The sequence below is a fragment of the Jatropha curcas genome, chromosome 5, assembly GCF_041381405.1.
Source record: "Jatropha curcas cultivar XTBG-Jc1 chromosome 5, XTBG_Jcur_1.0, whole genome shotgun sequence".
NCBI classification, from domain to species: Eukaryota; Viridiplantae; Streptophyta; class Magnoliopsida; order Malpighiales; family Euphorbiaceae; genus Jatropha; species Jatropha curcas.
In genome coordinates, this window is record NC_143155.1 from 5,836,620 (window position 1) to 5,859,479 (window position 22,860).

The 22,860-nt window shown below is 34.9% G+C and overlaps 1 protein-coding gene across 4 annotated transcripts; it reads left to right on the forward strand.

Annotated features, from left to right (window-relative positions):
- Positions 1–2,646: 2,646 nt before the first annotated feature.
- Positions 2,647–22,464, forward strand: CHR5 (chromatin remodeling 5). Of its 4 annotated transcripts, none has more exons than XM_012219090.4 (31): positions 2,647–3,106; positions 3,799–4,593; positions 4,740–4,807; positions 6,142–6,579; positions 7,281–7,505; positions 7,654–7,737; positions 8,731–8,790; positions 8,915–9,018; positions 9,259–9,310; positions 9,422–9,485; positions 9,978–10,071; positions 10,162–10,249; positions 10,343–10,477; positions 11,778–11,969; positions 12,072–12,139; positions 13,288–13,381; positions 13,494–13,618; positions 13,714–13,777; positions 14,682–14,894; positions 15,463–15,705; positions 15,803–15,913; positions 16,096–16,182; positions 16,374–16,556; positions 16,741–16,821; positions 16,901–17,146; positions 18,161–18,316; positions 18,450–18,627; positions 18,721–18,902; positions 20,790–21,143; positions 21,223–21,316; positions 21,434–22,464. In XM_012219090.4, the coding sequence occupies exons 2-31, from the start codon at positions 3,888–3,890 to the stop codon at positions 21,928–21,930; spliced, it is 5,286 nt and encodes a 1,761-aa protein (XP_012074480.1). In that variant the 5' UTR covers positions 2,647–3,106; positions 3,799–3,887; the 3' UTR covers positions 21,931–22,464. The 4 variants fall into 4 exon arrangements, with proteins under 4 accessions (XP_012074480.1, XP_012074478.1, XP_012074479.1 ...); XM_012219088.4 differs by having other exon boundaries at positions 2,647–3,099; XM_012219089.4 differs by having other exon boundaries at positions 2,647–2,997.
- The last annotated feature ends 396 nt before the right edge of the window (positions 22,465–22,860 follow it).

Consider the following 22,860-nt stretch of genomic DNA (forward strand, 5'->3'; position numbering starts at 1 on the left):
ACTCTATTAGATTTTAAAATATTTTGAATCTTTAGGTTGAAAAATGGATTTGTGAATGACTTTTTTATTTATACTTATAGCTCTAAAATTCAATGAAATCAATAATTTTATAGAATCATTCTAAATTAGCGATTTTTTGAATACCATTAAATTTGTATGGACTTTTAAAAAGTCATAATTGAATACCATCAGATTTTTATGGATTTTATATCTGAATTGAATACCACAAAATTTTAATAGACTCTAAAAAATCTAGATTGAATACCATTGAAATTTTAAAATCTTTCAAAATCTAACAGAATCTTAATCTAATACACCCCATTAGAATTACAAGTTCCAAAACATATTTTCATAAAATAGTATGAAATAAAATTTTAAATTTTAAAAATATTTAAAATGAAATGAAATTTAAATTTTAAATACTTCAGAATAGAATCGAAATGAAGTTTTAAAGCTGTATTCCATTTCACTAATAGGTAACCGCTGCCCCCCTCTCTCTCCCTTTCACCATTAAAATTTTTTTCCCTTCTCTCCATTTAAACACAAAATCAAGCATGTAGATACATGGGAGGGGCTGATTCTTGTCTTTTGTGACAACCCCCCCTCGTATTTCTAGTTTTAAGGTAAATTTTTTATGTTTTTTGTTAAATAAATTATAGATCTATGTCTATTTTGTCATAAATTCATGTTATTTCATGTTTCTGCTATTGTTTGTGTTTTATTTTCATCTTATGTGGAGTTTATGATCTCTCCATTTTATGTGGGGTTTTGTTTTATTGTTTGCATTTGTTTGGTTTATTTGGATAGGTTGCAATTTGTGGAGAATTTTTTAACTTTATGATGATCTTCGTCTTTTAGAGTCTAGTAGTGTGGCCTGTTTATCCATTGGATTTAGTAGTTTAAATCCTCTATGTTTGTCATAAGCAATTAATTCATGGATAATTACACTATGTATAGAATATTCAAGAAGTTCATCTAATCAACCACTTTTATAATTTTATCTGTTTTCTTTAAGTTCACCTTCTATTTTCTGCTTCTACATATAAAATATTCGAGAAGTTCACTTTTATAATTTTATCTGTTTTCTTCAGTTAATTCATGGATAATTATGCTATGTATAGAAGATTTATCTATTTTCTTCAAGTTTACCTTCTATTTTTTATTAGAATTTCTTATTAGATCAGTAAATAATAATAATTTTATAATTTTTATTCTATGTCTAGCCTTCAAGAGAAGCGTTATGTCATCCCTCTAATATTTGTAATGATTTGAAGTTTTTTAATGAAATCTTAATATTATCTTAAAAAAAAAAAATTGAAACGAAAGTCACTATATTCTGAATTACACCCCTATATGCAATGTTCCGTCTCCCAACTGTTAATTATTACTATTAATTATTATGGATTAATACTTATATATAGATTATAAACTATAGATAGTTAGATAGATTTTAGATAAATCATTGATTAGTAAATAGATAGATAGAGAGATAATTGATGTAGAGGACCTTTTGAGTTCTGAGACTTGGCTGCCTACTAAGGGTGGCCACGATTCCGGAACCGGCGATTCTGGTTCCAATTTTTTGGAATTGGAACCGAACCGAAAATTTCCGGTTCCGGTTCCGATTTGGAACCGAACGGTTTCGGTTCCTTAACGGTTTCAAAATCGACGGTTCCGATCGATTTTTTGATCGATTTTTCGGCAAATCGCATAATTTTAAATTTTAAATTTTAAAGACCGATTTTCAAAATTTAAAAAATTTGTGAAAGTTATTTCTAAAAAAAAATTTAAATTTGTAAATGGAATGAAATAAGGTATTTATAATAAATCCAAAAAATTATTTTTCCAAAAATACCCTTGAAAGTAGTCATTATGTAACCGTTTATGGTTGTTGGGAGGGGTAATTAAGATATTTCACAATAATTTCTTTTTAAAAAATATGACAGTTTCTAACGGTTTGAATCGGCTGGAGAACCGGCGGTTCCATCCGGTTCCGATCTGTTTGTGGAACCACCGATTTGCAGTTCCAACAATACTGGAACCGGAACCGAACCAGAAATCTCCAGTTTCGATTTCAGTTCGGATCGGTTTTGATTCCTACCGATTTTAATTCCGGTTCAGACCGATTCTGAACCACCGGTTACAGTTCTCGGAACCGTAATATGGCCAGCCTACTGCCTACAATTTCACTGCTAAAAATGGGAACATGCTTTCTTCTCTGCCATGCTCATTTTTAGGCTGCCAATTTATGATCCTCTCCTCTCCTTTTGTCCCTACACGTGTAACTTACTTAAAAGGTGAATTAACCTCCTTGTGAAGAAAAATTAAAAATAAAACTCTCAGAAGGGTATTTTAGCCAATTCAAATATTTACCCTCGACGTAACACAGCCCACCCTTCATATTTCGGGCCTCTAAGCCGCGTGAGATGCTCCAAAAACTCGTCTCAAGCTCACCGTCCGATTATTTGCGAAGCCCACAGAGATATTAACACGTGGTAGAATCCTATTAGCTAGATTAAAGTTATACAGAAAAATAAAATGCTATTTTTTATCCTTTTTTTTTCCAATTTAATAAAAATCAATAGAGGGGTAAAGTAAGAAAATAACTATAAACACGTTTCTCCAAGGGAAATAAAATCTCAAATCAACCTTAAAAAATATTTGTTCGATAAACGTCTCTCTAAAAAACAAACTCTCCTTTTCTTTCTTTCTCTCTCTAGAAAACACATAAAACTTTGTGTGTGAGTTTCTCTCTCCTCTCGCGGAAACCAATCGACGATTAATCCAAAATCACCTCGTCGTCCTCCTGTCTAATCGGAACGGCGGTGACTATCTCACCGTGCGGCGAATCGTAGCCACTACTGCCGCCGACACTCAAACCAAAAGCCTAAACCCGAATCCTTATAGAAAACGAAACCTGAAACACGAAACAACTTCGTTTTTTTTATTTTTCAAAAATTTTTATCCGCCGGCGATTGACTTCCGGCGATTTAAAAGGTGCGCACGATTATTAACCTGCGCACTATCTATCTTCTGTTGATAACCTTTGACCTAAATTAACCAGACTTAAATCACTCTTTCTTCTCTATTTTTTGTCAGGTATAAGGTTAGCTTCCTTTTAGATCATCGGCTTCCATGTGTCAATCGATTTTCTCTTTTTGACTGTGTAGTTTAGCAAATTTAGGGTTTGCGATTTCAAATATGAGGTGCTTTTCTGCCTTTAGGGTTTCTAAATTTGAGTTTTTGGTGCTTTAACTGATTATTTCAATGGATTTTGCATACTGGCTTATGGATCTGTAATTTGCTTTGTTTGATTTGTTTCTAACGTCTGGTTTGTGTATTGACGAGTTTACAAGTAACTAGAATCGAATTTCCTCCATTTTCTAGTTGTTTTCATGTGTGAATTCAGTAGACAGTGTGTGAATAGAGTCTAATATGGTGCTTGTTCGGTTCAGGTTTCATTTGAACTCTTTTAGGTAATTGTTCTTGGTTTGTATTAGTATTTCATTTTTGGTTTTGCTCACAAGAGCTAGACATTAACTGCAGTTTTCTTTGTGCATTGCGTATTTCTCGTTACTCTCTGTTCAAGGCTTGAACAGAGCCTCCTTTAACATTAATTTGTTTCCTAATGTATGTACCTGGTTAAATAACGTGTCCTATGATTAATGAAGTTTTGATGATAAATGCTTTATTGTTCATTAAACTGGTAAACCTATACTCTTCTCCTCATCATTTTCTGAGAAGTGATACCAACTGGTTTACGTCTAACTGCTTGTCTTTCTGTATTTCTTATTACAGAAGAAGCTACCTACTGCATTGTGTCCATAGCAGTCATATCTGATAGAAAGAGGTGGGAAGTATATTTTGCAGAGGTTCCATGTAAAAGAATGGCTTTTTTTAGAAACTATTCAAACCAAACAGTTTCACAGAGTGCATCGGAAGAAAAAGGCCAGGGGCAGGGAATTGATAGAATGGTGGGAAGTGATGATGTAGATGTGACTTCAAGTGAACGAGAATTTGACATGAATATGGATGCACAATATGAGAGTGAAGGGGAAGATCCTGGTAGGATGCAGAGTGATGTAGCTGCTGACAATGGAGTTGGTGTTAGTAATTCACATTTGCAGCCTTCTGCAAGGAGAAATGCTGCAGGAAAATGGGGTTCAACTTTTTGGAAAGATTGCCAACCTATGGGTGCTCAAGTAGCATCTGATTCTGGGCATGATTCAAAATCAGAATTTAAAAATGCAGAAGGGTCAGAAGATAATATATCGGATGGAGGGGATGACAGATTAGAATCTGAAGATGAAGAGGGACAAAAAGAAGTTGGTAAGGGACAAAGGGGCCATTCAGATGTCCCTGCAGATGAAATGTTGTCAGATGAATACTATGAGCAGGATGGGGAAGATCAAAGTGATTCAGTGCATTACAGAGGATTTAACAATTCTGCTGGGTTGAATTCTAGGGCGCACTTGAAACCTGCACCTGCTAACAACAGTTTCTCCAGGCGTTCCAGAGCTTTACACAACGATGACAATGACGAAGAAAATGATGATGGTGATGCTGATTATGAAGAAGAGGATGAGGAAGATGGTAACTTATTTGTTATTACTCTATTTTCTATGAGGTCATCAATATCCTCTCTAAAACAAGATATGAGATCTGCACAAATTATACAGTTGGTAATTAGTCTTTAGTCTTCAAGGATGGGACTGAATTCTTCATCTTATTGCTTGCAGAAGATGATCCTGATGATGCTGACTTTGACCCTGATTATGGTGTTGCCAGTGGCCAGGGCGGGATCAAGGTTAATGTTATTGCTTTTTTTTTAACATTTATCAGCATTCACAAAGCTACTAAGTGACTAGCCATAATGATTTTTTTTGTTGTTATTTCTCTGTTTCCTTGTCCATTTTGTCTCTTTCTACTTCATTCCATAGCACTGATGAAGCATTTAGTTGTATGTTGCATGGTTAGTGATAATCCCATGAATTTTAGGAGATAATACTAGTACAGGCTCCAACATTCTCTAATCATTAATGAAGATTTGAGTCAGGTTTACTGGAATTGCAAATAATTGAGGTTAATTAGGAATTTTTTGGTTTACTTGTTATGGATATTTTTGGATGTCTTGAGAGTATTTGATATCGTACTTGAGAATGTTTTCAGAGTTGAATTTAGACCAATGGTAACTATATGGCTTATGTTAAGTGGAGTTGACTATGGATGGCTTCAAATGGTATCCCAAACTTGTGATTTTGGCTGATTTTTCATTTACATGATTAGCATTTTTTTCGTTTTTTTTTTTTTTTTTTTTTTTTTTGGTTGGGGTGGAGGGGTTTTGGGGCTTATAGAACAATTTTTGGTTTGAGATGATTAAATTTTTTGCTCACGAACAATTTTTGGATTTCAAAGAATAAAAATAATTCATAATTTGGAATATAAAATAAAAGTTCATAGTGTTTAAAGTAAGCACACTATGATATGGTTGTGGACTAGCTGGTGAACAAGTTTTTTATGAAGAACTTGGAGCAAGCTGGATCCTTGCCCCTTCTGAGAAGTAGGGCCAATTGTAGAGAATTTGAGAATAATGGAAACGACAAATAAGAGAGGGAAGAGATAAAGCAGTGCCTAGGGATTTCTCTCTTTAACAAATTAACCATTGGGATTCTTCTTAACTCATTTGTAATAACTTGCAGGGAGTGTGAACTCTCAAGTCTAAGATCATACTGTGATTTATGCTTTTATAAGATTGTTTCCTGCATCAGAGGTTTAAGAATCCAGGTTCAGGCTTTTAAAGCTATACATATTGGGCAGTTAAAAAAAAAAAAAAACTCATATCTATTGAATCTAAAAACCACCAAGATAATCTTTTGAGACTGGGATTTATAAAGTATTCTTTTCTTTTATTCTCACCTCTCATTTGATTTTCTAATGCATGTAGGAGATTTCGAACAGAAAAGGACAAGTATCTTTTTTTTTTTTTTTTTGTAAGTTTTAATGAATTGGTAGCATAATTCCTTATGAAAGATATATTTTATGTTTATTATCTACCTGATCCTGGACTCTATTGGTATTCTGCCTTTTCAATGCTTTCGGTATCCTGATAGCACGCTTGTTTTTTTTTTTTTTTAATACCAGGATAAAAACTGGGATGGTGAAGATTCAGATTCAGATGATATTAGCAATGACGAGATTGATGTCTCAGATGAAGATGATTCTTACTACACAAAGAAGCCCAAGGGTAGGCAAAGTGGGAAAGGTGGACGAAATACAAAACCTGCTAAAGAACACAAATCTTTACATTCTTCAGGTCGACAAAAAAGAGGGAAAACATCTTTTGAAGAGGATGAGTATTCATCTGAGGACTTTGACAGTGAAAGTGATGAGGATTTTAAGAGCATGACCAAACGAGGATCACATATCCGCAAATCTAATGCTCGTTCCACAATGTCAACAGCTATTAGTGGAAGAAACAGCGAGATCCGCACATCTAGTAGGTCAGTTCGAAAGGTATCATATGTTGAAAGTGATGAAAGTGAAGAAGTTGATGAAGGAAAAAAGAAAAAGTCTCAGAAGGTGCAGTCTATGTGCTATATTTTGCAAATTATGCTATTTATTAAATTCAATAATTTTTTTCCTTTTATTTTTTTTTATTTGCGTGGATGAATTATTTAAATAAAGAAGCCTTGTGTTTTGCAGGTGTTTGGGATCAATTCTTAATAGAAATTTCAACATGTAGACTAGTGACCATTTTGTACTTTTTTCTTTTTAATTTTTTTTACCGTTTTTTATTTTTCATTTTTATGCCTTTTTTTGTTTGCATGCCGAGTTGCTTGAAAAGATAGAAAATATGGAGATTGTCAAAAAACTGTTATAATATGGACAAATTAATCTCAGTACTGTTTAATATGTCCAAGGTAAATCATTAAGTCATAGAAAGGTGATAGAGCAAGGACCTCTTATGTTGATGTATGGTTGAATGTTTGTTCCAGTTATGGTTGCATATATGTTTATGTTATTTTCTCAAAGTGGAATAGGTTGAATGCTGAATGGAAGTGGTTGGTAGAAACGCCTGGAATTCTGATTCTTGTTGTAGATATACAAATTGTGTTTTTGAGCTTTTCCAAATTCCTGGTTTGCCAATTGTATCTGTCCCTTGGATTTTAGTGTTGTTACTTGCATTTGGGGCCTGATTATTTTGATTTAAACTGGAATTATGCCATTATGTCATGAAGATTTGTTCTCATCTTATTTATCATGCTTGTGGTTTTCTGTAGGAAGAAATTGAAGAAGAAGATGGTGATTCCATTGAAAGAGTGCTGTGGCATCAGCCAAAAGGCATGGCAGAGAATGCTTTAAGGAATAATCAATCAACAGAGCCCGTTCTGTTAAGTCACTTGTTTGATTCTGAACCAGATTGGAATGAAATGGAGTTCTTAATCAAATGGAAGGGCCAGTCACACTTACACTGCCAGTGGAAATCTTTTGCAGAACTACAAAATGTATGATAGACATTCTTTACGTTGCTCATGAGTATATTTAAAGGTGTAATTGATTGCTTACACCTTCTTTATTTGTGGTTCTTCTAAGAATTTGTATGACAATTTTTCTTCTGTCTGGTGTTTAAATTCTATGTTTACGTACATTCAGCTGAGTGGTTTTAAGAAAGTATTGAACTATACAAAAAAAGTGAATGAAGATGCGAGATATCGGAGAATGCTTACTCGTGAAGAGGTAATGCCTTGTGCTTTCATTAGTTAACTCTTCTTTGTTCTTTTCTTAATTGTGGAGATAAGGAGGTATGTGTTGTGATGTGATTCACTTAAATGGTTCTGCAGGCTGCAGCAAAAATATCTAATAAAAATTTGAATAAGAAGAAAATGAGTGGATATCTTTTTCTTCCCTAAGGAGTTAAATCGCAATAGAACTATGGCCTGGAATTATGAGACTGTGATTTTGTCCAACCCCTTTGGAAATAGTCAGTTAGCTTTATTTGATACCTATATTCTTGTAATATTGTTTTATTTTTGTTGATAAAGCTAACTCGTGCGTGGGTGCTTATTATATATTTGAGTTCCCCAAGTTCGCAATAGAGTTAGGCGACCATGTTGTGGCAAAAGAAGTAGACAAGTGGACTATTATCATACCATCGTAACATTTTTTTTAAATGCGACTATTTACCTGATTGCTGTTTTTTTGATGCTGTATGGATTTTAAAGCTGAGCTGGCTCATTAGATAATGTGAAATTTTCATGTAATAGATAGGTAGAATTTCCTGGACCTAAAAATAATGATAGCAAGTAAACAAACAATGGTGCTTTATGGATATTGTCAAAAGTTTTAATGATATGGATGTGTTGACAATGCGGTCCAAACTATTAATATCATGAAAAGTTGTGATGGCATCTGGCTTTTCGCTTTTAAAGGGAGAAACAGTATGGTTGCATAGACAACACTTGAAGTTTCTTCCTTATGTTCATTCATATATCCTTGTTGCTCGGAGCTTAAAGTATGCAATACCTTATCTTAATATTGGCAACAAGCTCTATAAGATGTATGTGGCATATAACGATTTTCTGGTTGGAACTTCTGTATCCTAAAGTACTATCATTTTAGGTGCAGATAAGTATGTGTGGCACCTGAGCTATTTGATTCTAGTTCTGTATGTATATGAACTTGCTGGGATGTAATCATGTGATCTAAACTATCCGTGTTTCTAACTGTCAGATTGAGGTCAATGATGTGAGTAAAGAAATGGATTTGGATCTAATCAAGCAAAACAGTCAGGTATGTGTTTGCATCTTGGCCTTCTTTGGGTCTTCTGCCATATTCTATTACTTCATGGATTTTCATTGCAATTATATTTTGTTTATTTCATCTCTTTGTATCTTCTCAACAATTTCATTTGTAGGTGGAGAGAATTATTGCTGATAGAATCAGTAAAGATAGCTCTGCTAACATTGTGCCAGAGTATTTAGTCAAGTGGCAGGGGCTCTCTTATGCTGAAGCAACCTGGTATTCCTTAACTATACTAATTCTACAATATTGCAACTGTATTACTGAAATTATTTTGTATCTTTTCCAATTTAAAATATTCTATTTACTTTTATCTGCTCGTGATATTTAGATTCATCATTTTTTGAGCTAAGTTGCTCGCTAGATCCTGAAGGGCTGAAGTACTTCTGCATGTGTGCATTTATTTTAACTAATTTCAAGAAGTGTTCTCATGGTTGTATTTAATGTTTTGTTGTGCAGGGAAAAGGATATAGATATTGGATTTGCACAAGATGCAATTGATGAATACAAGGTGTGGCACCAGCCAACTTCTGTTTCTGTCCTCACATGATAAGGTTGTAACCTGGAAAATATTACCCAACATAATAGTGTTTTATATAATTTTTTTGTCATCATGCGGCAGGCACGAGAAGCTGCAATGGCTGTACAAGGGAAAATGGTAGATCTCCAGCGTAAGAAGGGCAAAGGTCTGTATTACTTGGCATCATTTCTGTTATGTGTCATTTCCAAAACTTTGAAATTGTAAAATGTAAACGAGTCGCATTTTGAAATGTGAAGTGGATAATGCTTTTGTTGCCATGCTACTAACCAAAGTTGTATTCGTTGCTTTGCTTGAATTAATTTTTAATTGGTTAGAACATTACTGTATTGTTCCTATTCCTTGTACTAGATGAGATTGTATGGACATATTCTTACTGCATACATTCATTACCTATTTGTTATCATTGCAACTTTTTTGGGTAATTCTATTTTTCCGCCATATCTCCGTCAGATTCTGGATGCTTTTGCTTGTTTTTCAAATTTTAAATCTTATTTTTTTGTTTCTTGTAGAAATATTTGATTTTTGCTATGTTATTAATTGAATAGTTGCATGTTTTCCTACCTATGAAAACATATAAAGGATTTCCTTTCACGATTCTATTATTTATTTTCTGAGAAATTTTTTTTTGGGTTTCTAGCAAGTTTAAGGAAGCTTGATGAACAGCCTGAATGGTTGAGAGGAGGAAAGCTTCGTGATTATCAGTTAGAGGGCCTGAATTTTCTTGTTAATAGGTATGATTGTTTATTCTCCTTGTGGAAAAAGAGGTACTTCAAATATCCTTCTTTTTGACATTTTATAATTAGTTTCTCTTTACTTGATAGTTGGAGAAATGATACAAATGTAATTTTAGCTGATGAGATGGGTCTTGGCAAAACTGTTCAGTCTGTCTCCATGCTTGGTTTTCTACAGGTAAGCTTTTTTCTGTTCCATTCCTTTAACAGCCTTATAAATTTCATGCTTATTGAATATATTGCACATAATTGTATGCTATACCTCCTGCAGAATGCACAACAAATTCCTGGGCCATTTCTTGTCGTTGTACCGTTATCCACTTTGTCTAACTGGGCTAAAGAATTTAGGAAGTGGCTTCCTGATATGAACATTATCGTGTATGTTGGTACCCGTGCTAGCCGAGAGGTGAGTCATATTTTGACATGTATTAAGATAAACATACTTGACTTGATCACTTTGACTATCTGTCTTAATGAATGAAGGTTGTGGATATTGGATTCTACTTTTGATTGTTGATGCATTTTCATCTTACATTGAATTGGAGTCACTATAATACTGTAATTCTACAAATTATGACCACGAGGACTGTGATGCCAATTGCAGTACCCATAAGACGTTTGTACATTAATGCTATAGTCGGTTTAGGTTTTATTGGTTCAGGTGTTTGAAAATCCTTTGCCGGGGAAAGAGGTTGGAAGTTCTAAAAGTACTTATTGTTTAGATTTTTCATAAATACAAGGTGAGTGATTGATAGCAATGCACTTGTCTTCTTGATCTGGCTCTCGGCCCTGGTGCTTGTGAAGACTTCAAAGACTACTGATAGCACGTGTTTAATTGACTTGATACCTTTGGCCGTCTGTCTTAATGAATGAAGGTTGTAAATATTGGATTAAACTTTTGATTTTTGATTTGTCTTGATCTTATGTTGAATTGGAGTTACAATGGTGCTAAATTCTACTATCTGTATCCACTGGAACTCCAATGTCGGCTGCAGTAACTATAATATATTTTTGCATTAATGCTAAAGGCAATCATATAGTTGAGGATTCTTCTCTTCAAGTTTGGTTAAGGTGTTTGAAAACCCTTTACCGGGAAAAGAGGTTGTAACTCTTAAAAGTAATCATTTAGAATTTCATAATTACAAGGAGAGGGATTGATGGCAATGCCCATGTCTTCTTGATCTGGCTCTCTGCCCTGGTGCCTGTGAAGACTTCCATGACTACTGATAACACTATCCTGGAGAACTGTGCTGGTCACTGTGAAACTCTCTTTATGATCAACTATGATATATTGGGAATATAAATTCTTTTCTTCTCTACTGGTGCAGTCAACTCATGGTCTAACCTGCCGCATAATGCTTCTTTTTAGTCAGTTTTAGTCCATAGTCTGTATAATCTGAGAAGCCTGACAGTTATGGATGGATGAGATTCAGGATCTCTCTCTATCCCCCTCTCTCTCCCTCCTTCTCTCTCTCTCTCTCTCTCTCTCTCTCTCTCACAACAAATTCATGGACACGCAGTGACCTTTATAAACTAACATCCTTTTGTTTTTGGCAATCCTGGAAATGATGAAAATATGGAATTCTATATGTCTCTACCTTGTGGAGGTTGTGATATGCTTTCCAGAATATGTGCTGCTGGCATGTTTTTAAAGCTATTTGTGCGGGTATCATACCTAACTATTTTTGTGATTTGTTCTATTGCAGGTCTGTCAGCAATATGAATTTTATAATGATAAGAAAGTTGGGCGGCCTATAAAATTTAATGCACTATTGACTACATATGAAGTTGTTCTGAAGGACAAGGTAGTCCTGTCCAAAATCAAGTGGAATTATCTGATGGTTGATGAAGCTCATAGGTTAAAAAACAGTGAGGCACAACTGTACACAACTCTTTTGGTAATGCTAAATCACCAAGTAATAGAAGTGTTCTGCTTGGATTTCTATTTTGTCTTCAGCTTATATGGTTACTGTTGGATGTTGGATTTGTTTCTCATACAGGAATTTAGCACGAAGAATAAGTTGTTAATTACTGGAACTCCATTACAGAACAGTGTAGAAGAGCTGTGGTATTAATCTCTCATCCATTATCATCATTGTTACTGGTGTTGCAACTTGATTATTTTTTTTCCCTTAATTTGCAACTTGGTTAACTTGATCCTGTGACATATTAGGGGACATTTTTTTTTCTTATGGCTCCAATTAATTAATCATATATCTATGATTTTAGGGTTAATCATGTTCTGCTTGTCTGCACTAATTGTCTTGTTTTGTGCATACAGTATAATTATTTCTTTGGAGGCTATGGTGTATTTGTTATTTTCTGCTTTCGTTTTTCCTATTGAAAAATGCATTCTTTTTTATGTGCAACATTAAGCATACTGTTAATAAAATCACTTATTATCTGGTCTGTCTTTATGTTATTGAAAGCTGTATCTGCCTTAGGTTCCTTATGTCGATATTGGTGTAATTATTGAGCACCTTCGGGAGTATCATATTTTGATATATTGATGAAACATCAATTGCAAAAATAAATTTTGACATCAAATTGAAAAGAATGTGAGAAGTGTACACCACTGTGATCTTTTAAACAATATTCTGTTAAAATATTTCCATTGATATAGAGGGGAAAAAACAATATTTCAGATCTAATCATAAAGGAAAATTAAATTTTAGAGAAAAATAACATGTTCATTCTAAAATTTCAGCCTTCCTTTCAATGCTATAAAAGCTTGCTATTGACTTGCTTTTAAATATTAATTCTGTCTTTGAAGAGGTAAATTTTAATTGCTGTATCTTGGTGGATACACATCCCTGTGTGTTTTTGTAATTTCTTGGTGATAAGTTTCAAAATCCTTGAAAATTTGCCAGCTTTTTACCTTAGTGTCAACACAAGGAAGAGTTTTCTGATGGTCGTGTGAATTTCCAGTATATTGCTGCTAATGATTCCTTGAAAATGAAATATTAACTAGAGTAATTGGTGCTTTATGGCAATATATATATATATATATATATATATATATATATATATATATATATATATTATTGTTTTGTTTTTCATTGTTAACAAGTAAGGGCATGTAAACATACTGGCCCAATTAAAATGTTGCTTTTTTCTTTTGTCATTCTTTTTCCTTCGATCTTGTTTCCCTTAGTTGCTACACACCTGGGTTTCTCCTCAGCTTTTATGATCCTCCTCTTTTCTTGGATTTGACAGGGCTCTGCTTCACTTCCTTGATCCTGATAAATTCAGGAACAAGGATGATTTTGTTCAAAATTACAAGAACCTTAGCTCATTCAACGAGATGGAGGTATAGCACAATAGATAAATACCTTTTGTTACATCATATTCTCCATGCTTTATGATTCATCCAAATATTCATACCTTCACTATTTTTGAAAACTGTATTTTTTATCGTGTAGCTTGCCAATCTGCATATGGAATTGAGGCCTCACATCCTCAGAAGGGTCATTAAGGATGTAGAAAAATCCTTGCCTCCAAAGATTGAGCGTATTCTGAGGGTTGAAATGTCCCCACTCCAGAAACAGTGTGTACTATTTCAATTTCTGATGAGTTTTTGGTGTGCTTTTTGATAGTATGTTGATTGATTCTTGGCACAACCTGCTGCTTGCATTTGTGTAGGTACTACAAATGGATTTTGGAACGCAACTTTCAGGACCTGAACAAAGGAGTTCGTGGTAACCAGGTCAGTGTTTGCATTGAATATTTGGTTAAATTAAAGCCTTGGAAATTTTTATGAGAGTTCTTCTTGAATTGACTTTTGCCCTTGATATTTATCATAGGAAGTACAGTAGTAACAGTATGAAAGGCTTAATGACCTAAAATGTCCCAACTTTTCTCACTTACGGTTTTGATAAATTCATTTAGGTTTTATCGATAAGGTACTTTAACTTGTTCTCTGTCCAAATCAAATGGTAAAATATTGGTATCTAAATCATACTATAGCAGAAGATCGATAGTGCAGATGGTGGGAGTTCAAATTCAAGCCTCATTCTTATTTTATTTTATTTTTTGTTTCTTTTTCTGTCTTCTCCTTTGGGTTTTCTGTTCCTACCTGGCCCCCAACCCCCCCAAAAGAAAAAAGGGGAAAAAAAAAACTTCCTTGCATTCTTGAGGACCATTAAAAATAAACAAATATTAATTTGGGTTTTGGGGTTGGGGGGGGGGGGTTGGCTAAATTTCTAATAACAAGATAAGTCTATGTAACTGATTTATAAAATTAATATTTTTTGGTCCTTAGGCCTTATAAAAATAATAATTACAATCATGCTAGGTTTGGGTTGCGGTTTTACTTCTACTTCCTCCTTTACTATCTCCAATTAGTAAACAATAGCGTTTGGCTATGATGAAATCATGAACGGTTCTGCTAAGCTTTTAAATCCTATCTGGTTAGAGTCGGGGTCCAAAAGGACCATCTGCACTCTTGAAAGTAGACCGCAGACTCTGGCATTTGCCTTACCTGCTTGTTCTGAGTAAGCCCTTAAATCTGTTGAAGCTGCAGTTTTTCTGTAACAACTCTTTAGCCTTCTTGTTACTTGTTTTCTATCTGTACTTAAAATCTGATGTCATTTGTGCTTTTATGTTTGCAGGTTTCGCTTCTAAATATTGTAGTAGAGTTGAAGAAATGCTGCAATCATCCTTTCCTATTTGAAAGTGCTGATCATGGTTATGGTGGGGACTCTGGCATTAATGATAACAGCAAATTGGAGAGAATTATCTTGAGCAGTGGAAAGTTGGTTATACTTGACAAGTTACTGGTCAGGTTGCATGAGACAAAACATCGTGTTCTGATTTTTTCCCAGGTTTGTTTCAGAAGCATTCTGGCACTTATGGGAATAATTTGCCTCCTCTCAAGCAATAAATGAGACAATGCTTTCATTTTGTGGCTCAGCTTCTTGTTTGTGGTGAGGGAGAGCAATATTTTGAACTGTGTACTTATCTTGTGTGAATGGTTTATTCTTAATTTCAACGAAGTTCTCAAAAGTTATTACGGTGGCTAAATTTAAAGCCTGGCTGGAGTCTCTTTAACTGTCACTGATTTCCTGAGTGATCAAGTCTTACAGGATCTTCTCATGTCAAAGTTTTGTGTTGCGTGTTCTTTTTCAGTTTCTAGTATTTCTGTGTCTTTGTTTACCTAACTGCTAAAAAATTAGGTATGATCCACAACTTTGCAGAACCTTATTGAATGAGCTTTGAAACAAATTTATATATGCTTAGAGACTTGTTTGGAATTTTTTTTTTCTCTTGCTTCTATCTGTTATAGTAGAAGCTGATTAATCTCAACTATATTTGTGGATCGGTCTGGTTTCAAATTATAGATTCAGGTGTATTAAGTGATTTATGAAATGCAATGTTGGTAATTTGTTGCAGATGGTGAGAATGTTGGATATACTAGCAGAATATATGTCGATTAGAGGTTTTCAATTTCAAAGGCTTGATGGTAGTACAAAGGCTGAGTTGCGACAGCAGGCTATGGATCATTTCAATGCACCTGGAAGTGATGATTTCTGCTTCCTTCTTTCAACTAGGGCTGGTGGGCTAGGCATCAATCTTGCTACAGCTGACACAGTTATAATATTTGATTCAGATTGGAATCCCCAAAATGATTTACAGGTTTTTATTCCTTCCATTTCATAATTGTTCTTCATGTTTTCTAATTGAATTATTTGAACAGAAAGTTATTATTTGTCTGATTGTAATCTTTTGTTAGGCAATGAGCAGAGCTCATAGGATTGGGCAGCAAGAAGTCGTTAACATATATAGATTTGTCACTAGCAAGAGTGTTGAGGAAGATATCCTGGAACGAGCTAAGAAAAAGATGGTAATTTTCTTCGATACGTATTGAACCTTCATTTGATATTTTTGTTTTTTCAGCTTAAGATGCATTTGCTATTTGCATGCTTATCTAACCATAAATTTGTATGTATTGTGTGGATCAATATGTCCTTTCAATTGTTTAAACCAAATTATTTTATGAATCTCTGATTCACATTTTCTTGATAGGTTCTTGACCATTTGGTGATCCAAAAATTAAATGCAGAGGGTAGATTGGAAAAGAAAGAAACCAAAAAAGGGAGTTATTTTGACAAGGTAAGGATGTGGTCAGAATATTTTGCTGTTTCAGTTTCTGTATGGGCTGCAGAAGATATAAATAATGTTTCAAGCTGTTTATTTCAGTCATCAATTATTTATATGGTATTCTGACATTCGTCTATTTTCCATAATTACTGTATTATTGTCATTTGGTACCAGTTCTTATGCTACAAATTCTGTAATTGCAGAATGAGCTATCTGCAATTTTAAGGTTTGGTGCGGAGGAGCTTTTTAAAGAGGACAGAAATGAAGAAGAAAGCAAGAAGAGATTATTAAGTATGGATATTGATGAAATTCTTGAAAGAGCAGAGAAGGTAGAAGAGAAGGAAGCTGTAGGAGAGGAAGGACATGAATTATTGAGTGCTTTCAAGGTATGCAAATTATTATACACATCCTTAATCGTTCGATCATGCTGCTTACACTCTTTTTTTCCCCTATTTTGGCTGTAGTCAAAGTTGCTACTGCTAGATTTACCATTAATTAGGCAGAGCATAGAGGAAGTTCTGCATTTGCAATTTGTACTGCTGATTGGTTTGGTTCTTTGACAATATATAGGTTGCGAACTTCTGTGGCGCTGAGGATGATGGGAGTTTCTGGAGTCGTTGGATAAAACCCGAAGCAGTAGCCCAAGCTGAGGTAGGATCTTCTTATCTTGAATCTTATTTATCAATTTTGGATGATGCCTCTAACATGGTATTCATATATTTACTGTTAGGAAGCATTGGCTCCTCGTGCTGCAAGAAACAATAAGAGTTATGTGGAGGCTAACCAATATGAGAGAAGTAATAAAAGAAAAAAGAGAAGTTCCGAAGCTGTGGAAATACATGAGCGAGTGCAGAAACGTCGCAAAGCAGATTATTCTGCCCCTTCTGTCCCAATGATTGAAGGTGCATCTGCCCAAGTTAGAGAATGGTCTCAGGGGAATTTGTCCAAAAGAGATGCTTTACGTTTTTCTCGAGCGGTATTATTCAAACTAACTTCTTTAAGTCTTAGATTGGCCAAAAAAGAAAAATAAAAAATGGGTGAGTCTATTTCCATAACAGAATTTTTGATGCCACAACCTTAAAAATGGACTACTGTGGATTTAGACTTGCTAGCTCTTCTGATCTCCTCTTTGGCATACTTTTTCTCCTTTCTTCCAATTGTCTCCTTAACCCCCTTAAATTCTCTATCTTCTTTTTCTCTCTGTCATTTAAAAGAAATTTTCAAAAGCAGATGCTTAATAATCTATTTTCAGTTAAATCTGGTTGATGCAAAATCAAAAAATAAAACAAAAAAGCGAAACTTCCTAGAAAAGATAAAAAGAATTAGGAAGAATCCCAAATTTATATTGCATCTTCTATTTTGATTGCAAAACCTAAGGGAGGCAAAGGTTAAGTAATTCGAGAAAGAGACCCATCCCGTGATCTATTTTTCATCATTTGCATTGGTTTTGATTATTACTTTGATAATGTCTATGGAAAATCATACATCAAAAGAGCAAGTTGGGAATCCTAATTGTTAATTATTGAACACGAAGTTTTTATAACATAAGATTTAAAGCGTTCTCCTACTACCAGTGAACTTCTGTGAATCCATCTCCACAGTTTTAAAGATAGCAGCAAAACTGTTGTTTCTCTGAAGACTTTTGGCTCCACTGATTAATTGCATCTAGACTTTTTTTTGGGGAAAGATTTGTGAGTAATGTCGAGGCCAAATTGTTGACTAAATTTTAGAATTGGGAAAACTATCAAGGAAAATTTTTTGCCATATAATTACTTTTCCTTCCGATTCATTAAAGCTTCTGCATCTTTTTGGCCATTGATTTTAAGGTAGTGCCATTTTGACAAATCTCTGGAAACATGTCTATGATTGGAGTCAAATTCAGAACTTTCATGGTGTTGGATGTTTAAGATGCTAACTTCAATCGTCTGGCCTTACATCTTTTATCTTAATTTCGTTACTTTGTTTGATTGTTATTTGTTCCCTTGTATAGGTAATGAAATTTGGGAATGCAAGCCAAATAGAGTTAATAGTTTCTGAAGTCGGTGGATCAGTGGCAGCAGCTCCACTTGATGCACAGATTGAGCTTTTTGATGCTCTGATAGATGGTTGCAAAGAAGCAGTTGATACAGGAAATGTGGACCCTAAGGTATCACGCCTATGCATTATTCTGCTGCTACATTTGTCCTGTTCACTCACATAGTTGTAGCACATCTACCTTTTCATAATCTAAAAGTGCATCCAGCAGTTTCCTACTAATTTCTAATGGTGGTTATGTATAGGGTCCTTTATTGGACTTCTTTGGTGTCCCTGTGAAGGCCAATGATGTAGTCAACCGTGTTCAAGAACTTCAGCTGCTAGCAAAGCGAATTAGTCGTTACGAAGACCCCATCGCACAATTTCGAGTTTTGATGTATCTCAAACCTTCAAACTGGTCTAAGGGCTGTGGCTGGAACCAAAGTACGTGTTTTCCCTTCTTTTTTACTATCATTTTGCCTCTATTTTGGTACTAATGACTTCTGTTTTTTTCTGGCTTTTTTTTTCCCTTTCTAGTTGATGATGCAAGATTGCTTTTGGGAATACATTATCATGGATTTGGCAATTGGGAAAAGATAAGATTAGATGAAAGGCTTGGCCTCTCCAAAAAGATTGCTCCAGCGGAACTACAACACCATGAGACCTTCTTACCGCGTGCTCCTAATTTGAGGGACCGTGCTAATGCGCTCCTGGAAATGGTAAGCAGTTACTTCCCTGCAAGACAAAAGCGAAAAATTAGCTGCAGTGCAAATGGATCCAGTCAATCTGCTAAGCATGGAAATTACTTTTGCTGGGATTTTTCCAATCTACACCCAGGACAGTTCTGAACTGATCTGGTTCCCAAAGTTAAGCAAATGGAACCAGAATTTTTTTTTAAAAATCCAGTTCTAACTGCTAAAGAACCAAACTGCAGCCTCTTTTTATTTTATTTTATTTTATTTTATTTTTTTTGTTTTTGCGTTGGGGAGGGAGGAGTGCTAGGAAGATGGGGGTCTCAGATGAAGATGTTTCTCATAGATTTCAAGTAGGATGGATGAAATAGAGGAGTGTTACGGTTGTATTATTTGATAGGAATATATCTAACAAGGTCAAAATAAGTTCCATAGGGCGGTGGTTAGACCAGGAATGCTATATGGTAGTGAATGCTAGGCACTTAGCAACATATTCAGAAGATGATTGTTGCGGAGATGCGAATGTTGAGATGGATGTGTAGTCACACAAGGTTGGGTAAGATTAGAAATGATCACATTAGACAAAAGGTGTAAGTAGCGGAAGCTGGAATTAAAATAAGAGAAGAATGCCTGAGATGGTACAGTCATGTATTGCATAGACCCTCACATGCCCTAGTTCGCAAATGTGATACATTAGTAATGGAGGGTGCTAAAAAGGGAAGAGGTCGACCTAGATTTTCTTGGAGGAAAGTTGTTGCTAAGGATCTGCGGACTTTGAATATTACTAGGGATAAGCTACAAACATGAAGCTAAAGATTCATATAGCAGACTTTATTTAGTTATTGTTGTCTGTTCCATGCTTTGTTCTATTTATTAATATATTAAATGTTCTTAAAATTCCTCTTCAAAAAATTTTTTCACAACAATTATTTCAAAATGTTTTTTTTTGACTTATATTTTGCTTTGCATTGACTTAAACCTGATCAAAGTGGATATTTCAAACAAATGATTCATATAGCTGATTCCAACTAGTTTGAGACTAGCGCTTGGTAGTGGTTGTTGAGTTGGGGAGGGAGGGTGGGTAATCTCAGTGTTGAAGCACCAGAACGGGATCCAGTTCTGGTTCTGGAGGCTCATGTTTCCAGCTGGTTCTGGTCTCAAATAGTTCTAAGCCGAACTGAAACTGGGCTTCTGTCTATTCCAGTCAAATGAAAACTAGTTTTTATTTGCATTTATGCTTGTCGGTCATCTATACATTTAGTTATTTATTTATTCTTTTCATAATATACTTCATGTCGTTTGTACCTTAACATCTAAATAGTGTCTGCCATCATGGCTAGATGTGAAGTCATTAGCTTGCTCCCTATTTACAGATTTTATGAAGCTGGATGCCTAAATTGATACGTGAAACTTTGCTACATCCCAAATTTTTAGTTTGACCAATTGAGCATTTGTAAAAATCGAACTAGTGAATACTTAAGCATGTAAAATTGCACCTAGATTAGTCAAATACCTACCAAGTGTTCAGTAAGTGCAATTATTTGTGCGTTTTTTTAGCACCGAATAAAGATTTTCATATTTTTCAATAACTCTATGAGTGTTCAATCAATGCAATTTTGAGTTGAACTTGAAGTGTCCAATGGAACAATTTTGCAAGTTGAAATGTTTAATAAGTGTTAAATTTAAATGTAAGGTTTAGGTGTCAATTTATGTATTTGGCTGATCTTATGAGGTTTAAGATTGGTTTTGTTGACTTTATGTGCTTGTATCTGATGGCAGTAATATCACAAGTGTGCCCCCTTTGTTAAATGTTGATATTTACCATATAGTTCCTTGTTTGAACTTCTTTTGACATCGATTGCACCGAATTATGGTTTTGCTTTCCTTCCTCATCGTTTCAATTTGTATGTACAGGAAATTACTGCTGTTGGTGGAAAGAATGCAAATGCTAAAGGGGGTCGTAAGGCATCCAAGAAGCAAAAAGATAATGTTCTCAATGTTCCAGTATCTCGCAGCAGGGTCAAGAAAGGAAAACCTGGTCCTGCAATTGTCGGTTTCCAAAACAGCAGGAATCGACCTCAGAAACCTCAGAAAGCTGAACAGTTGGCGAAAGAGGAGGGTGAAATGTCAGACAATGAGGAACTGTGTGAACAATTTAAAGAAGTGAAATGGATGGAATGGTGTGAAGAAGTTATGGTTGACCAAATTAAAACCCTTAGACGTCTTCAAAGGCTGCAGACTACCAGCGCAGACCTACCGAAGGAAAAGGTATAGACAGCTCTAATTCCATATTATCTGGTTTATTTTCATTGTATGAAAGAATTATATGTTCAACCTTTTCTTGCAGGTGCTTTCTAAAATTCGGAATTACTTGCAGCTTCTTGGGCGGAGGATAGACCAAATTGTGGTAGAATACGAGGAAGAGCTTTATAGACAAGATAGTATGTGTTATTTCCATCTAAACTATTCTTTGATTGTGTGATCCAAATTGGCTGTGTTTTTCATTTCTCTCTTGTTGTCATCTTCTCTTCCTTACTAATTCAATAATGCTTTTTCAGGGATGACTACGCGATTGTGGAACTATGTCTCTACTTTTTCAAATTTATCTGGGGAGAGACTTCATCAGATCTATTCTAAACTTAAGCAGGAGCAGGACGATGAGTCAGGGGTTGGGCCGTCCCACATCAATGGCTCTGCATCTGGTCCAATTGATAGTGATTCCAACTATTTTCCTACTTCACGCCATGTTGAGAGGCAAAGAGGTTATAAAAATATGAATTCATATCAAATGCAAGAATCAATTCAAAAAGGTCATGATAATGGGAAATTTGAAGCGTGGAAACGACGTAGAAGAGCTGAAGCTGATACACATTCACAAAGTCAACCCCCTTTGCAAAGACCAATAAGTAATGGTGTCCGTGTAACTGATCCTAACTCATTGGGGATTCTTGGGGCTGCACCAACTGATAATAGGCGATTTAGTAGTGAGAGGCCTTTGCGGATGCGGCAAACTGGTTTTCCTGCAAGACAGAATTTCTCATCAGGTATAAAATAGTTGTAGTGTTCTGTGGAAGGAGACCAGGTGATTGAAAACTGATTCCTCTGGCTTTTCCCTGGTTGCGTCACTGCGTAAGCCGTTGGATATAGAAACTTTTGGAATTCTTTTTCAACATCAGAATAAAAACTTTTGGATTCCGATTTTGTTTTAATGTGGCTGATCGCAAAGCTTTCCATCAGAAGGAGGAATTTGCGTTTCTTTGGGAAGGCAGCTGAGGAGAATGGCCAAACTCAATTAACATGAGCAAGATGCATCTTGCAACAATTTTTTTGTCCCTTAGGAAATGAGTCTGGTAATTAGTTCTACGTATATAGTGAAGAATTAGGAGAGAAATATTAGCATCTAATTCAATTTGAAATATACATACATGAGCTGGACAATTTACATGTATTATGCGATGTGAAAAGTGTACATTATCAGTTTTGCATAGTTCCGAATACTTGTTTTTCCTTTGCTAAGTGTCTGAGAGTATTCAATAATTTAATATAAGCTCTTGCTCATTTTGGGCATATGCCGTCTGAGTACTGTAAATTTGAGTGAAATCCCGCTATATTTTCTTGCTTATTTATCGCATTAGAGTTGTAGTGGTGTTTCCTTTTGACAGGTGATCTTCTAGATGGTGATTGTGCCTAAATGCTTATTCCTGACATATGCTTACGCTTTCAGGCGGCCATGATGTGGAAGTTTTGAGTATCCTAATGGCAGGTTTGTAACTGTTGGCGTTCTCAGTATGAGGAGTCCATTCTGATCAATGAGAAGTTGCACTAAATAATGTCATTCCTAATTATGGACATTTATCTATTTTATTGACTTTCCTTGTACACTGTTCCTTTTTTTTATTATTATTATTCTAGTGTTATGTGCGTGTACATTTATCTATTTTAATTGTGTTTTTGGTCATTTGATTGAAGTAATGTAAGCCACAAT